At 42.0% G+C, this 16,928-nt stretch overlaps 1 protein-coding gene across 1 annotated transcript; it reads left to right on the plus strand.

Moving 5' to 3' along the window:
• Positions 1-2,513: 2,513 nt before the first annotated feature.
• LOC111225651 (GTP-binding protein Di-Ras1-like) lies at positions 2,514-16,466 on the plus strand. Its single transcript, XM_022750654.1, has 3 exons — positions 2,514-2,642; positions 14,800-15,141; positions 16,178-16,466. Exons 2-3 carry the CDS (start codon positions 14,833-14,835, stop codon positions 16,463-16,465), a joined length of 597 nt encoding a protein of 198 aa, XP_022606375.1. The 5' UTR covers positions 2,514-2,642; positions 14,800-14,832; the 3' UTR covers position 16,466.
• Positions 16,467-16,928: the final 462 nt, after the last annotated feature.

Genomic DNA, 16,928 nt, shown 5'->3' on the forward strand with positions numbered 1-16,928 from the left:
CAGTTAATCTGCAAGTCTTGGATAATCTTAAAAAGCAGTGGGGCAAAAAAAAAAGATGAAGTGAAGTTAGAAATTAGTGAAAGGTTTTGAATTCCATTTAAATTGAATATATTTTCTTGGGTTTAGCATAATATTAACATTTAATCTAGTGTTTGTTATATGTGATTGGCTACAATCTCATTCTTTGACCTGTTTGTGAAAAGTGATTTAGTATTTAAAAGGTCTTTTAAAAAGTCTTAAATTTACTTTGGTGAACACAGCAAAAACCCTGTTGGTGTTTATTGGAAAATTTTAGCATGCTTATAAGATAATCTAACATTGTTGTGATGCTAGCACAGTAGCAAAGATAAACTCAGTTATGTTTCCCAAGCACTTTCAGGACTTTCATACATTGTCTTGAAAAATTGAGATTTGAAATTTTAAAGTTCATTCTTATACCTGAATAGTGATATGAGGAAATTTAAGTTGTTGTTGTTGTTGTTGTTGTTGTTGTATGCTGCTGTGGATTACACACGGCCGAACAAATGCTAATCTCCTAAAAGGGTAAGAAGACTTCACTGTGAAAATAAAGGTAGGTTTACAGCCTCAGAGCTTATTTTAAGTCTTGTTGTGAATAATGACACTTGAATTGAATCTCTGGATCCCTCCCTTCGTCTGTCTCTTTTCTCCTGCCTAACCCAGCATTAACACCCACCCCCCCACCCCACCGCTCTTCTGCTCATTATCCCCTGGACTAAAACAATCAATGCTTCTTGTAATCACCCTGTCTGCTTGTCTGACGGCCACTGTCCCTCTGCAGGCCCTGCAGTTCCCCCGGCTCGCCGACAGAGGGGGACAAACCCATGCCTGACTGGATGGAGAGTTGGTGAGTCATACAGAGACCGTCACGTACTAACACAGCTCAAAACAAGGCCTGGTCTGCCTCGGCCATAGGCCTTTGGTAGCACCAGGTATGGGCTTATTCACGTTTATTTGTGTTATTAACCGAAATTAATGAAATTCACTCATCTCAACTGACGTGGGTTGAGAATTCATTTGGGCGTCTTTATAGCTACTGCATTGGTATACTTCCTGTTTCCCAGCCCCTACACTGTGTGTCATCTTTTTCTCTTACCATCGATTGCATGCTGTTTTGCTGTGTGNCCCCACCCCACCGCTCTTCTGCTCATTATCCCCTGGACTAAAACAATCAATGCTTCTTGTAATCACCCTGTCTGCTTGTCTGACGGCCACTGTCCCTCTGCAGGCCCTGCAGTTCCCCCGGCTCGCCGACAGAGGGGGACAAACCCATGCCTGACTGGATGGAGAGTTGGTGAGTCATACAGAGACCGTCACGTACTAACACAGCTCAAAACAAGGCCTGGTCTGCCTCGGCCATAGGCCTTTGGTAGCACCAGGTATGGGCTTATTCACGTTTATTTGTGTTATTAACCGAAATTAATGAAATTCACTCATCTCAACTGACGTGGGTTGAGAATTCATTTGGGCGTCTTTATAGCTACTGCATTGGTATACTTCCTGTTTCCCAGCCCCTACACTGTGTGTCATCTTTTTCTCTTACCATCGATTGCATGCTGTTTTGCTGTGTGCTGTGTGTATGTACTGTAGTATGTAGCCTGTACTGTAGGCTACATCCTGTATACACCACTACATTCAGGTATTCATTGCTCTGTCCATGGTGCTGAAACACAATGAGGTCGCTGTCCGTGGTGCTGATCCTGGATCTGACAATCAGGGATTTGATTTTTTTCATTATTAATTAATAGCTCACCAAGCAAACTTCACATATGACCTTATTAATAAAACAAACCATTCACCCGGAGTATTTCCACTCTCATGTATCCCTGTCTGCAAAAAGCCTAATCTAATCCGATGAATCCAACTATTCAGACTTGTTTATTCTCACCAAACTTCACTCACGATTTCACCAATTTTAGTTGTCTTTTCATTTCTGCTGCTCTCGGGCCAAAGTGGAGCTGGCATATATCTGACCTGGCCCTGGAGATATCTGGGAGTTACAATATACTTGGCTGTGGCTGAAACATCGACAGAATCATTTTGGAAATGAAATGGGGCTCTGCTTAGGTTACATTTTTGACCGTGAATGTAATTTCATCAATTGGGCTACTTTAATATGATTTGTTGCTCAGGGACCAGCGACCTTAAACATGCTTTGTTATATATGATCAGATTGTGGCTCTGCATTAAGTATTGTAGTTGGCCTTTGCAGTTTCTCATTCATCTAATTTTTTTTGTCATTTTTGAGCTTTGGTATGATCCTGTGGTGACATTCCCACAGTTGCATCCATCCAGGGCATTTTTTTTTTTTTTTTTATTAGGGGAAGCCTTTTTTTTTTAATGGCTTATTTTGCTGGCATCCAACCACTAGGAAGTGTATGAACTGACAGAAAATCAAGTGTGGACAGAAAAGGGAGAGAGGGCATAGCACCTCCCACGTCCTATCTGTGAGAAAGAGAGAGGAGAGAGATAGAGAGAGAGAGAGTCTGCTGTGGTGGTGTTAGAAATCGGACGACATGAGCTCTACATGAACCGCGTAAAATGCTTTAGGACGCTTTCGGCGTTTGTCTTTCATCCGTCTAAACCAAGGACGAGCCTGAAGCGGAGCTATTCTTCACGACCAGGTATGGAGATGCTGCTCGGCCCCACATCTTATATGGAGGTTAGATGTTGGTATTCGGTGGCGTAGCCGCGGTCCTTCTGCCTGGCTGACTGTTGTGTGCGCACACGATTCCTGCTGCTCACGGCCAACACGGGATGACGAGTCTCATTTATTTTGTTAGTGTTGGTTTTAAAATGCATCCACGCCGGCTCTTATCATGCCTCGCGTCGGTTGTTTGATAACCTCGGATGGTGTTAATTGTATGTATGTATGTATGTATGTATGTAGCCTATGCCCGCACAGCCATATTGGAAGTCAGCAGGGGAGAGAGAGAGAGGGCTGAGCAGAGCAGAGATATGAGGGTGTCGGGATTATCATATTGCTTTGAGGAGTAAAGGGAGGTGGAGGCGGAGGAGGGGGTGAGGGGCGGGGGGCTTCGCTGCGACTGCGAAATGATGGCACAGCTTGCGAAGATGGCGATCCTCTGGTATTTATGAATGAACCGAGCAGGAGTAGGGTGGTCTGTAATGGCGTTGCGCAACAATCTGCGGACCGACGGCAAAGCCCTCTCCTGCCAACCCCTTCCTGACCACAGCCGAGGTGGAGATGCACGTCAATATTAGACTATACACTAATAATGACGCCAGCGTGACGCATAAAGCCCAGTTTCTGTGGCAAATACCACGGTTAATCCTCCATCTGGATCTGTGTTTCTCCATGCTTCCTCCTCCTCCTCCTCCTCCTCCTCCTCCTCATCCATCCCTGGTGTGATGTTTGTTGTGGGTCTCATGACTGGAAAGGAAAGCTACCATGACATGCAAAAGGAGTTGTGAATCATTTAGGCCTTCTCTGTGCATGTGTGTGCGTATGTATATGTATGTGACTCAACTTCCTGTATGCATTGAACATTGCCAGTCATGGGTGTGTGTGTGTGTTGCAGGGTTTCAGAGAGGAGAGGAGAGGAGAGGAGAGAAGAGATGTATGACAGTAAATCCTGTGATTAAGCTTTAAAGTGTGCGGCTGACAGGAGCACAGAGATGCAGACTGTATTAAAGCGTGCATGTGCTGGGGGGGTAAGTGGAAATGTGGGGGCAGTGTGGATGTCCTGGATGCCTGCTTGTCCGTTTGTTTGTCTTTTTTGAACAGCCACAGTACAGTTGCATAAGAATACTCCACTCTGCTCAGGCAGGACAAAGAAATGACTCAATACATGGTAATAAGGAGAAAACACAGAGAGAGGAGAGGATGCTGGTGATGTTGCTAACACATCTGATGATGCTGGAGACAAGTATAGATGATACTAATTGATAACCATGAGGATTTTTGGTGTGTGTGTGTGTGTGGGGGGGGGGGGGGGGGGGGGGGGGGGGGGGGGGGGGGGGGGGGGGAGGGGGGGGTCTTTTTTGTACTTAAGGCCCAGTGAAAGCGCCCTACAAAAGGCCGTGTGAGATAACTAAGAGTGAGGATGGCCAGATGTTGAGGAAGATGTGAATGCTATTGCGGGATGTCACTTATGTCTTCTTATGTCTGGAGACTGGTGGGATATTTCACATTTTATAGCTCCATAAACACAAAGAAACAGCAGTTTTCTGCAGCTATCATGATCAGGTCCATCCAGAGCTGCAGCCATGAATCGAATGTGGCTCTCAGAGACGGCTGTGTGGCTCTAGAGCAGGCCTTGTATCACTTATCGAGATCAACAAATACAAAGTTGTTTTCCAAAAAAATAAACAGAAAACAGTGAACATTTTATGTCAAATAGCAACAGCAAAATGAGGAAAAAGGACAAATAAAACATCAATATCCACATATAAGTATACACAAATGTACATAATGGCTTAGTGAGGCAGCAGTTACTCCAGATGCAGAAAAATGCTCACGACTCAAATATATTTGGTTGATAAAAAGTCAGTTAGTAGGGAAAATGAATTACAAAAGATTCTCCTTTCATTGAGCAATTTTGCATCAGTGGATTGTAGCCCTTGTTGTTGTTGTTGTTGTTGTTGTTGTTGTTGTTGTTGTTGTTGTTGTTGTTGTTGTTGTTGTTGTGGTGGTGGTGGTGGTGCTGGACGACTGCCATTTGTCATTGCGTGAAGCTGTGAATTTGAACTAGTTTCCTCCTCGGGAAGACCATGCATGCTCAATGAGCTGCTTCCTCATATTTACACCTCTGAATACCAGGTGGATCGTCCTAATTTGGAGTAATTGGCGAAGAGATATACTAAAGGAGGTTACTTTAATCAGGTTTAAGTGCTTTGTGTGAGAGCAGCATGCAGTTTTTGACCATGCCCCATCCTGTGTTTGTTCCCACATTTGTGCATATATACTTTTTTTTTTATGGAATATTGTTTAATTACAGAGAAGGAAACAACTGACAATGCTGCAACAACAACAACAACAACTGGCGAACTGTACTGTATTTAAGTGAGCAATGAATCAGAATTTTGTCAATGCTCGCAACATCATGTTTAACTTGGAGGGGTAGTAGCCCTCCCTATGTGGCATTTTAATTGTAGAAAAAAACCACTAAATATAATTTAAGTTTAATCACAAAAGTATGAAACAAAAACTGATTCTCTTCTCCAAGTGTGCACATATGTACGGGTTCGAGACAAGTGGCAGCAGAGCTTCACCTGGTTATTTGTATTGATTCAAATAGTTCACTGTTGTCTCCTCAGGATGTTTAAGTCTGTCTGTTGCTTTGACAGCACAAGTCTAGTCAAGTGCACCATCACTGTTGAGCACCTCTGAGCTATATATAACCGTATACTCCATATTGTCTGCTTTAATACTGGAACAGATCAATGCTAAAGTGTTCTAGTTGCACTGACGGCATCAGCTCATTTGAAAGGGCCACACAGTCTTCATTAAACGTGGCATCAGACAGGATGCTGTTGGTCTTGTGCATAGCTAATCGCAGGACAGGATGGTCAGCTCTGGTCAATTATGCGCACCGTGACCTCCGAGTTAACGTGTTTTATTTGACATTTTTCTCAAACATCAGCTGGTCATTTAGTGTAAAATGCCACCTGTCTTTAAATCTGTTTTAAGAAATTATGAGAACTGAGGGAAAAAACCAAAAAAAACCAAAAGCATCCTGTGGTTAGAGATGAAGACACGTTAACTATTGGTTTCTTATAATTCTGACTGCATCAGGAGAGCGTCAGCAGCAGTCTGGAGCAGGATTCCCTTGTTTCTGCTTTTAGCCATCTGCGTTGTTATCAGACCTGGATCAACTGGTATTATAAAGAAAAAAAAAAAAAGCTGTGCCTGGTTGATCTCGTCAGTTCCAAAACTACCAACCTTGTCACCATCTGTCACTGCAGGCATGCTTCTGCAACACACTCCCACTAGTCTGTAATTAGTCCTTCAGGTCAGGGCCTTCATAGCTTCTAAGAATAAGCTTTTTTGAAAAATAAATACATTTGAATAAATTATGCAGATTTGAAAATAAACGTGGTTGCCAGTGATCTTTCCACTTCTTTGGCCTAGTCCTGGTGTTATTGGCCAGGTGCATGTGTTTTTCCCAGATTGTCAGGCTGAGGTATTAGCAGAGTCTTATGGAGAGGCCAGACGGAGCAACCCAGGGTTCCCCAGGTCAAGCTAATACTCGCTACTAACACACACTCAAAGACTAATTACAGGTGCATCTTACATCCGGTCCTGTGTAAAACTGCTGCATAGAATCAGCAGGATTATGGTTACAATGTCTGATTACAGCTCAGGAATCAATCTACCTGAAGGGAAAATGTTTCCCTCTGAAACTCTAAATTGAAAAATGCACATTTACTATGTGTTTTCATTTTTGAAATCCTTGTAGTTGCAGGTAAGGGGGATGTTTGAGATGCAGACTTTAGCTTATAAAAGACATACATCGGTGGAAGTCTTCAAAAAATGTGTAAATTCACTTTTCCTGTCCAGATATTTGAATGTACAGATTTCTAATCTCAATGTGGCACCCAGCAGGGTCTAATCTGCTCCATATTCAATTCTGGCTAATAATCTTATTTTCAGGTTTAATTTGAGTTTAATGATCATATTACAGCCCATTGGATAATTACTGCTCTCTGTCTCTCATAGTCTGCTCTTGTTGCTACTTTTTAAGTGACTGTCTCTGCGAGCAACATGCGCTGCTGCAAACAAACTAAATCTTAATGATGACAAATATCTGGATTCTGTGGTAAAACAGGCCTCTTTGGTTCATTCTGTATATTAGTAGTTTTACTTGCAGAGATTTTAGGAAAGTGTTGTTATGCTAAATGCTCTATAATCAAATTCTCCCTAAAACAACAATGAGCTGTGCACAAGTTAGGTTTGACCTGGATAATTCCAAGTAAGAAATATAACCCAGCTGTTTTATGATAGTGGGTTCGGACCAGTCATAATTCCCTCTCCTGCCACAGCTCAGTGCAGACGTTGCAGAGACTTACTGCAGAGCGTCAATAACTCAGTCGCTACAAACTTTGGCTTTATGAATGCATTAAAGAACAATTTACTTTACAAAAAGATGTTCATCATCCAGGCAGAAACGAGGCTGGTTTTTGCTTGATGAGGTGAGGTTTTCACAAAATCAGGTGCAATTTGCAAACAATCTATTCCAAACTGAGTGTGAAAACCACAGTTTTTGTGGTGAAAATTTCACACCTCATATAAACATATTTTTTGTTCACATAACTATACAAACTGCTCTTTTATGACTGGATGATGAGGACCAGTTTTGTCAACTGTATTTTGAAAATATTTCATTAAGCTTAAAGATGGTAGAAATGGATCATGCTTATTGACCATGTCTCACATTCCCAGGCCTTAAGTATGACACTCAACATAATGAACATAATATCGTACTAGAAAAAATTCAACCTGTGCACATCTCTTCTGAGTCCTGCAGAAAATATATCGTCAGTGTCTGGACTGTGGTTTAATAGATGGATCTTCTGCTGCAAACCCCCTGGTGCTAGTCAAATGTGATGTGAGTAACAGCAGACAGTCACAGACAGTCAGAAGTCACCTACATTATTTTTGTGTCTGATGCTCCTGTTGCCACAGTGTTAGTGTTGGTACATGCTGAGTCAATGGGATGTGAATGGAGTATCAGAGGGCTTCAGTGTGCATCAAGAGCTGCATGCAGTCTTAAAGGGAGACCGCTGGTAACTTAAGTCCTGGGAATTGGGTCAATGCAGAGCAGGCCAGGAGCACAGAGGAGGTTAAGCTCAATGATTAGCTACTAAGCCAAGACCACAGTGCTGCAATCTCTTGTACAGTCCAACACCCGTACTCCCTGCACGTACAGTGGTGTAAGCTCAATCGCAGTATAGACTGCCGCTGATGAGAGGCATTCACACCCAGGCTCACACACCTTTAAACTCAGCAAGTATATGCACACAGATATATATATATATATATAATGTGCATATATATATATATATATATATGCACATTTGCTCATGCATATAAACACATACATCACATGTAGCTTTGTTTTAAATTGACCTTTTTTGTTAATTCATAAACGCATCGAGGAATCAAAATGATTGTTTTTATGCTCATGTTGATCAATTGATTGAAAAAGAATGATAGTCACTTATGAAGACATGCAGGTGTAAAACAGGTGTATTTATTGCTGCAAATAGTTTACTCAGATTTTCACAGTTTGTAAGGAGTGGTATACATTGTGTAAAAATGCATAGCTCCTATTTTCTTCCACTGAAGGACACATGTTCTCTGTAGACTAAGACTTGGTTTTCCTAAAAACAAAGTTTTGTGAAATAGTTTGTTCAACATTTTGGGAAATTTGGTTTCCTGCCAAGAGTTAGATGAGAAGATCGTTACCACTGTCATGTCTGTCCAATATATATGATGCAAGAGCCAGCAGCTGACTAGCTTAGCTTAGCAAAAAGACTGGAAACGGAGGGAAACAGCGAGAGTGGTTCTGGCCAGTGGTCACAAAATTTGCCTTGTCTGTTCAATCTGTGCAAGAACCATGTAAAAACAACAAGTTGTGCATTCACAATGTTTATTGGAGGACTATTTCTAGTTCTTGGTCCGGTGCAGTGACTTCCTGCAGTTAGGTCGCTTGGCAACCTCATAAAGACTCCACAAATTTATATGCTGTGTCCCAATTCAGGGGCGGCATGCTTCGAGGGACACAGTGTGGCAAATCGTATCCATTCGTAGCTTAACATTTTAAGGCTAGGATAGGTCAGGCCACGAAGGATCCACCAATTGGAGCCTTCATTGCTCGCGAAAAGAAGGCCCCATTTGAAGCCTTCAATCGGTCTTCAAATGCAGCCTCAGAGGGATGCGGCCCCTGAATTGGGACACAGCTTATGAATGAATCAAACAAGATATATGTTACTTTGTGAGCTTTAGAGAGGCTAATAGGTGCTGGATGCTGGATGTTGTTCAGTCAGAGCCAGGCTAGCTGTTTCCCTATTTTCAGTCTTTATGCTAAGCTAATCAGCTGCTGGCTGTAGTTTACTGTCCGCATATGTGGTATGGATACTCTCATCTAACTATTAACAAGAGACCTATAAAGAGCCAAGTCAAACTTTTCCTTTAACTTAAAAAATGCCCCGTCATCTAACTATTCTAAGTATAATGCGACATCTCTGAGTTTCTGAAGTGAAAGAACCAGAGTTTAGATTCATTAGATGTAAAACTTGTAAAGAAGAAGAGACAGAAGCCAGTCATATAAAAACAAATGAATATTCCCACATTAAAACATTCATGCACTAAGAGAAAAACCCAGAATAAATCTACTTCAATTTATATGTACATAACTACCAGTAGTCGTTTAAACACCTTTTGAAACACTTAACAAAACCAGTCACACAACACTGTGCAGTCTAATATTCAGTAGAGAGGATCCATTATTCTGATGGATCATGAACACATTTTATAGCTCCAGCTCTGATGGACATGAAAGGATTGTTTCCTTCCTTTGCATCATCGCCCTCCAACACACACTCAGACGCCCAGACTGAGTGAGGCAGGAAAATAAATAACGTATATTTCTCTGGCTTGTTTTAGGAAAAAAAATACATGTTGATAAATGTAAAATTAACCCCAAGAGATTTATTAAATATCTTTAAATAAACACGTTTTCTCTGGGCTTTCCGTGCCTGTGTTTTGCAGGCAGGTGTGAACGCAGTGACGCAGCAGCACGACTGAACGTGTGAGACTGAATCAAAATGTGTAAATTGAACCTCTACAGTCTGCTCAGACCTAATATAAACGCCCGGGTCTAAAAATTGCCTCGCTAAAAACGCAGATTCATTCCTGTGGCAAAACACGCACACACACACACACACACACACACACACACACACACTCACACACACACTTGAAAAAGCCTGAGCTGATGTGTGCACAGAGAACAAGGAATCTTCTGCTTGACTGCGCAGAGACAAATACACATCTCTAACACACACACACACACACACGCTCATACACTATCTGACAGTCTGGCAGCTAAAGAAACTTTGTGCAGGTTTCAGACATTGCGATGAGCGTGTGTTATGTGAGTGTGTGCGCACAGATGTGGCCCGGAGAGGACGAATATTTGAGAAAAACCTTGAGCTGAAAAGCCGTTGATCCTGTAAAACACTCATCGCCAAAATAGCCGCGTATCCACAACATTCCAGTATCCGTGGCTTGATTAAAACCCTTTTCTCCACAAGATACCATGGGACCGCTTTGTGGGTGTCTATTTAATCACGCTCTTGATCTGTTGAATGGCATTGTGTTTGATGTTGGTTAATGCGCTTCCTTTGTGCCGCTGCGTAAGTGGCTCTCTTGAGGGAAATTATGTGCATGTTTTCGCTAAAGGTGACATTTCCTTGCTCGTTCTGTGAAATAAAACGAGTGGAGAAGGCTGCGTTGCATCTATCTATTTTCTGACTGAGAGGGAAAGAGGACTGCTTGGCCTGTGCCAAAGCTATCTGCTAATGGAGTTTGGCTGCACTGCCACAGATGCATTTATAGTATACCATTAATTCATTAAGCAACTGCAGTCCTCTCATTTCAAATAAAACAAGAGGAGGGGGAAATGGAGAGAGACAGCTTGCATTTGGGAGGAGTGTCATTAATCTCGGAGGCCTGGTGTCAAGGACAAATGATGGAGGAGCGGAAGTACAGTGTGTGTGTGTGTCACTGTGAGGTTGCACCTGTGTGTGCAGATATAGCTGCTGACACTGACAGAGGGAGGGAGACAGCTAATTTTAGTACAGGTGAAAGAAGGGAGGGAGCGGAGGAAGGTTTTGATGAGCAGAGTCCTTGTCGCGGAGCTCAAATCCACGTCCAAAAACAAAAAAACAAAACAAAACCAACAGGCACTGAGCGCGGGTGGATGACAGACTGACAGGGCCCAGACAGACGAGCCCCATCGATCAAAACCACAGCGGCCTTAGTTTATTGATCAAAAAGCACGGAGACCCGGGGAGTGAGTGAGCAGGAGAAACAGCGAGAGGGAAGGCCATGACAAATATTTTCATGATGCATAAATTGAAACGAAAGAGACACAGAAAGAGAGAGTATAGAGAACATTTGTGTGCATATGAGCATCAAGACTTTTCCACTGATATATCATAAAATATCATCATCATATTTTTTTAGATATTTGGCCAGTTGTGCCATTTATATTTGTGTGATCCTTTTCTTTGCATTACTTCATTACAACTATCAAAATATCAACAAAATAGAAGCTCTGCAGTCTTGTTTTCCAATATGGGCTAAACTTATTTTAGTAATTTTTGGCCTCTGTTTCCATCTCTAATAATAACCCTGTACTCACCATGTTGCTGAGATCTGGGAACACAGCTACACTGCTAAAAATAAGTCAGACAGGATAAGAATTCCCCTGTTTAGCCAAATTTATTTTTGTAAAAATGAATGCCCAAACTGTCTGTTGTGATTATCTATCACAGTTTACAGAATTACTTCTTGGTTCAACAGTGACCTGCCTGTGCAATGAGTGATTCTTATCAACATTTCTAATGCACTTGCTTTTGTTTTTTTGTTTTTTATCTCTACATAAAGGATGAAGACCATTTGGATGAACTGTTGTCTTTTTTTACTGTCCAGTCATCTGTGTGTTTCCAGATCTCTGCGATTAAAAAAAAAAAAAAAAAAAAATCTGCATTAATTGATTTTTTTTTGGCCACTTGGAGGCCACACAACAAGCTGTAAACACATCATTGACTTATTGACATACTATGAATATATGGCCAACGTGTTAGCAAACAGTTGCCTGATTACAAATTCATCAGACACAGAGCTTCATTAACGTCCATTCGCAGTCATGTTTGTGTCCACCTGATGAATCTAAGTCCAATATTTGCTCTTCTTTTAGCTCTGTTTTTGGTGTCCATCAACTCCTGAGGGGAAATATCTGGCTCTGTAGCTGCTGAATGCTGTGTGTGTGTGTGTGTGTGTGTGTGTGTGTGTGTGTGTGTGTGTGTGTGTTTGTTTGTTTCTGTCGGACATAAAGCAGGCATCACTGTGCAGCACTCTGGCAGCTCAGACCACAATTCCTCAAAGTGACTGAAGGCCTCATTAAAGCAAAAAGTTTGAGGCAACGCAGATGAACATTTGTTTCTACCAGTTTTGACATTTTTAACAGTTTAGCCTTGTAGCCATGTTGCTTATTATTACCAAGACCTTTAACCCTATTGCTTTTTTCATTTGTACCTGTCTAACACATGTTCTTATTTCCACAATCTGCTATGATTTAAAAGAGAAGTACTTTGATAGGCTTGAATCTTGAGCATGTATCCCAGAGTTTAAGCTTCAAGCACACTGGAAACCGGCTGTTAAGACTTTTTTTTTTTTGTTTGTTATTTGACAGGATCCCTCACTATCTCAAAATGCAGAGTATACTATCAGCCTAAGACACCGGAGAGCCGATAAATAAGATTTTATTTTGCCAGACCAGAGTAAAACAGTTAACAGTCTGCAGGCATATGAGCAGAAAACACAGACTTACCTGCAAATGAAACTGTGGTGGTGTGTTCAGCATGGATATAAAAAACTCTTATATGTCACCCAGACTTACAGCTATAGATTGACCATAAAACACAAGAGGCACTCTCCAAATCCCCATTTATTTTGAACTCCTTGACTGATATTATCTAGAATCTGGCAATGCAATTACAGGGGCCCTGCCATCAATAGTGGGTTCCAGCAGCGCAAGCATGACAGAAATCCACTTATTCCATCTAGTATTGATGTCAATTTACTGTTTCATTACAGCCGGAGCTTAGAGAGCAGCACATGATCACAACTGAAGGAGCATCTTATTATGGGACCTTAAAGCAAGTTTGGAACCACAACAGATGAATAATGTAACAAGATGCAATGCTTGATCACGCACAGACGCTCAGCAGACACACAAGCACTTACAAAGATAGCAATAGATTAGCTGTGAGGACACTGTCCAGATGCATACAGTATGTATGAGCTGCCGCAGGTAATACTGAGAGTGAAGGTTTGAAGAGACCTTCAGTGTGCAGTGTTGCTGCTGACTACCAACCGGAGTTATTAAAGCTTTGGATTTGTATATTCTTTTCAATTAGTGTAAATATTATAAGTTTCATAAGCTGACTGCACACAGAGTGGCTGTGATCGTTCGAGTTTACTTTTCTGTATGCAATGTTAAATTGTAGATTATACAATACCCCTGCTGGCTTTGTTTCAACCCCCACTTTTCTGGATGAGATACCTTAAAGGTATTAACATTGAATGTGCACAGCGGGTATTTTGTAAAACAAACAATAGATCATCACTGTTTTTAAATTGTTTACTTCAAATCTGCATTAATTGATTTTTTTGGGGCACATGGGCGCAGTGCAAAAAACTGTGAAAACAACACTGACACGATCATCTTTTAAGTCAATATGGCAAAACATGTTGGCAGACAGTTGGCTGTTTTTACACATCCAGCAGCTACAGAAGAGTCATGTCTCTCACCAACTGGTGAATTTAAGTCCAATATTCACCCTTATTTTGTTATATCTCTGTTTTGGGCTCCATGAACTCCTGAGGGAGACATCTAGTTCTAAAGCTAAATGCTCCTTTACCTTTGTCTGTCAGTCATTTGGTGCTGAGCAGGAAGTTAATAGTCAGTTTGTCAGAGCTTTAGTGAGTTGAAGGGATGCTTAAAGGCTTCTTATAGCTAAAGGGAACTGCGGAGTTTGACATAATTCTGTGTTCATTTTTAACTCCAAGTGATACCTTTCACATGCACATAGTTATTTGATCCAAAGTTAATATAAAGAATATTGATAAGAGCTGCTTTAACTTTTATATTTAGCAGTTGAATTTTAAAAAAAAATATAAATTGTATGAATAGAAATGGAATAGACACTAGGTTAGCAGAGATCAGGGGAAAAAAATGTGTTTCCATTCTTTACATTTCACATCAACACAAATGACAATGAAAAACATCTAATTTTTCATTGTTTTAGTTTTTAGTTTTTAGTTTACATTTACAATAGCAGGCTGCCTTTGATGCCTCCTCTTTGTGACTGGATCAATACCAAAAGGAAGCACAACAGAGAGGCAGTGAATCATGCATACATTCAAGATACAGTGTGTGTCATTCACACATGCGACCTAATGCAATCTAATACGGTAGCCTTGCATTATATTCTCTATTTGTGAGGTTAATAATGTTCTGTGAGATGTTGATTCAATTCTAAAGTATTTTTTGTTGTCCTTTGAGGTGTGTTGTATTATGCATGTTATTGTGTCCAGCCCCTGAAGGCCTGGAGATTCTCCTTAGTCTCCTCAGCTGCAGGGACTCTGTCTCTTCCGGGGTTTGCTGCAGTTGCTTAAGTTGATATATGAGGAAGCGCTGGAATGTTTTTGGGGTTGAAACTGAGAAACTGGACGGTATTGATTAGGGAAATGTCTGCGTCAGGTGAAACACTTGGAGCCTCACCAAACTCATCCTCTCTAATTTGTACTCTGGCTCACAGTCAGACCACGAGGACAGACAGAGTGCTTTCACACCCACTGGCCTGAGGTCGAGTCCCGCCAACACTTACCCTTCCTTTTCCTCCTTCTGCTTTGTGTCTGCTGGTTCTGTACAATCTCTTCGCTAAAAACCTCTTCTCCCGCTCTTCCACACCCCCCTCCTCTCTCCCTGCCTCCTCTACATGCCCCCACCCTTAACATCATAGGTGTAACACTGTCTTAAGCCTGAGGGGGGCAGAATGCCGGAGCAAAGCAACGACTATCGCGTGGTGGTGTTCGGGGCAGGGGGAGTGGGGAAGAGCTCCCTGGTCCTGCGCTTCGTGAAGGGCACCTTCAGGGACACCTACATCCCCACAGTAGAGGACACCTACCGCCAGGTGATCAGCTGCGACAAGAGCGTGTGCACGCTCCAGATCACCGACACCACAGGGAGCCACCAGTTCCCGGCCATGCAGCGCCTGTCCATCTCCAAAGGCCACGCCTTCATCCTGGTCTACTCCATCACGAGCAAACAGTCGCTGGAGGAGCTCAAACCCATTTACCAACAGGTGGGGAGTGTGTGTGTTGTGTCGACATTTTGCTCTTGTGTGTCCACGAAAGATTTGAATTGTTTGTTAGAAATGTGAAGAAACTTTTCATCCTTTTAATGAAATGAAGTTTGCGTTGCAGGACAGTGTTTTTGTCATTTAGGCTTCAGCGGGTTGCAGTTATCAGGAGACATTGAGCTTAATGAGTTGAGATCAAAAACCATGTTGACCACTTCCTGCCTGTCTTTGAGCTTAATACATCAGTTATGCATTCTTTACAGATGATTAGTCATTAATAGGGACGACTTAGGGATTGCCAAATTGAAAAAGGTCCATTTAGTAGATCTATATTCTCCTCCAGCAAAATGAGCTTTGTCTTTTTATGTAGCTCTTTATTTAAAACATTTAGAAGAAGCCTTTAATGGATAAATTCAACTATTGACCCACTGGAAAAGAGCTGCAGTGCATCCAGACCGGACCATTTATTTCCATTTAAATTGTAAATGGTTTTCTAACTTTATATTAGAGTATGTCATCAGAAAAAATAAATAAATAAATGGCTTATTAACTGATCTCTGAGGCATTTGTAAATTATTCATTCATGAATTACAACTTATTAATACCTTATACATTATGCCTTATTTGTCTGGTGTTACTGTTTGATACTAAATAAATTAAATAATAAATTGTTACAACAACAATAAATAAATTGTTATGCTATATTTTGGCACTATTTTCACCCAAATTGTTTTCTATTAATTGCCTTTTTTCCATTTCTTTTATTTCAAGTTGCCTATAATTAGTTATAGAAAGTATAAATACCAGTTTCACTTAGAACATGGTAAATTATGAATTATCTTCAGATTTAAAACAGGGACATTGCAACTACATGGTCAACATCTTACACCCCCAGGCCACCAGGACGCTCTAACATGCAGACAAACATTCTCCAAGGATGTTGTTAACTGGTGTTAAGATTGCCTTGGAAATCTACATTTTGTGTGACTGTTGACTTTGCAGCAAGAACATAACAACAGTCTCCCTAATTTCGCTGCAGGTCCTGGCCATAAAGGGCAACGTTGAGGCCATTCCCATCATGCTCGTGGGCAACAAGAGCGACGAAACCCAGCGGGAGGTGGAGACCAAGGACGGGGAGGCTCAGGCCAACCAGTGGAAGTGCGCCTTCATGGAGACGTCAGCCAAGACCAACCACAACGTAACCGAGCTCTTCCAGGAGCTCCTCAACCTGGACAAGAAGAGGAACATGAGCCTCAACATCGACGGCAAGCGCTCGGGGAAGCAGTCCCGTGCCGAGAGACTGAAGGGCAAATGCAGCGTGATGTAAATCCAGGAGAGGAGGAGAGGGGAGGTGGAGGCGAGAGAGGGGAGGGGGGGAGGGGGGGCAGAGAAGGGAGGCGAGAGAAAAAAGAGACTCACTAAACGTGTCACTCGGAGCAAAACGTCTGGAAGGCAACGGGAATCTCATCATCCACATCCTCCTCCGTTTGACTGCTGCATTCACAAACACAACTTACATACAAGAGACATACCAGATTTCAGCTTGGAGCATTACATCCATGTGCAATCTGCTTAAAGGAGAGATGAGGGAGGGGGGGGCCACAGAAATATCAAGAAGCAAATTAAAAACAAGAAGCGTGTCTCACCTGTGGACGTCAGCCGCTATTGGAAACAGTGTGTGTTGTGGACTTCTGCGTTATCCAAGTGCCACCAAACCCGACCGAGGATCTCATCAAGACCTTGGACTGCAGTGAAGACCACGGGCTGCAGGATCCTCGAGCGATCCTCAA

The sequence above is a fragment of the Seriola dumerili genome, unplaced genomic scaffold, assembly GCF_002260705.1.
Source record: "Seriola dumerili isolate Sdu_G_001 unplaced genomic scaffold, Sdu_1.0 BDQW01000149.1, whole genome shotgun sequence".
Classification (NCBI taxonomy): Eukaryota; Metazoa; Chordata; class Actinopteri; order Carangiformes; family Carangidae; genus Seriola; species Seriola dumerili.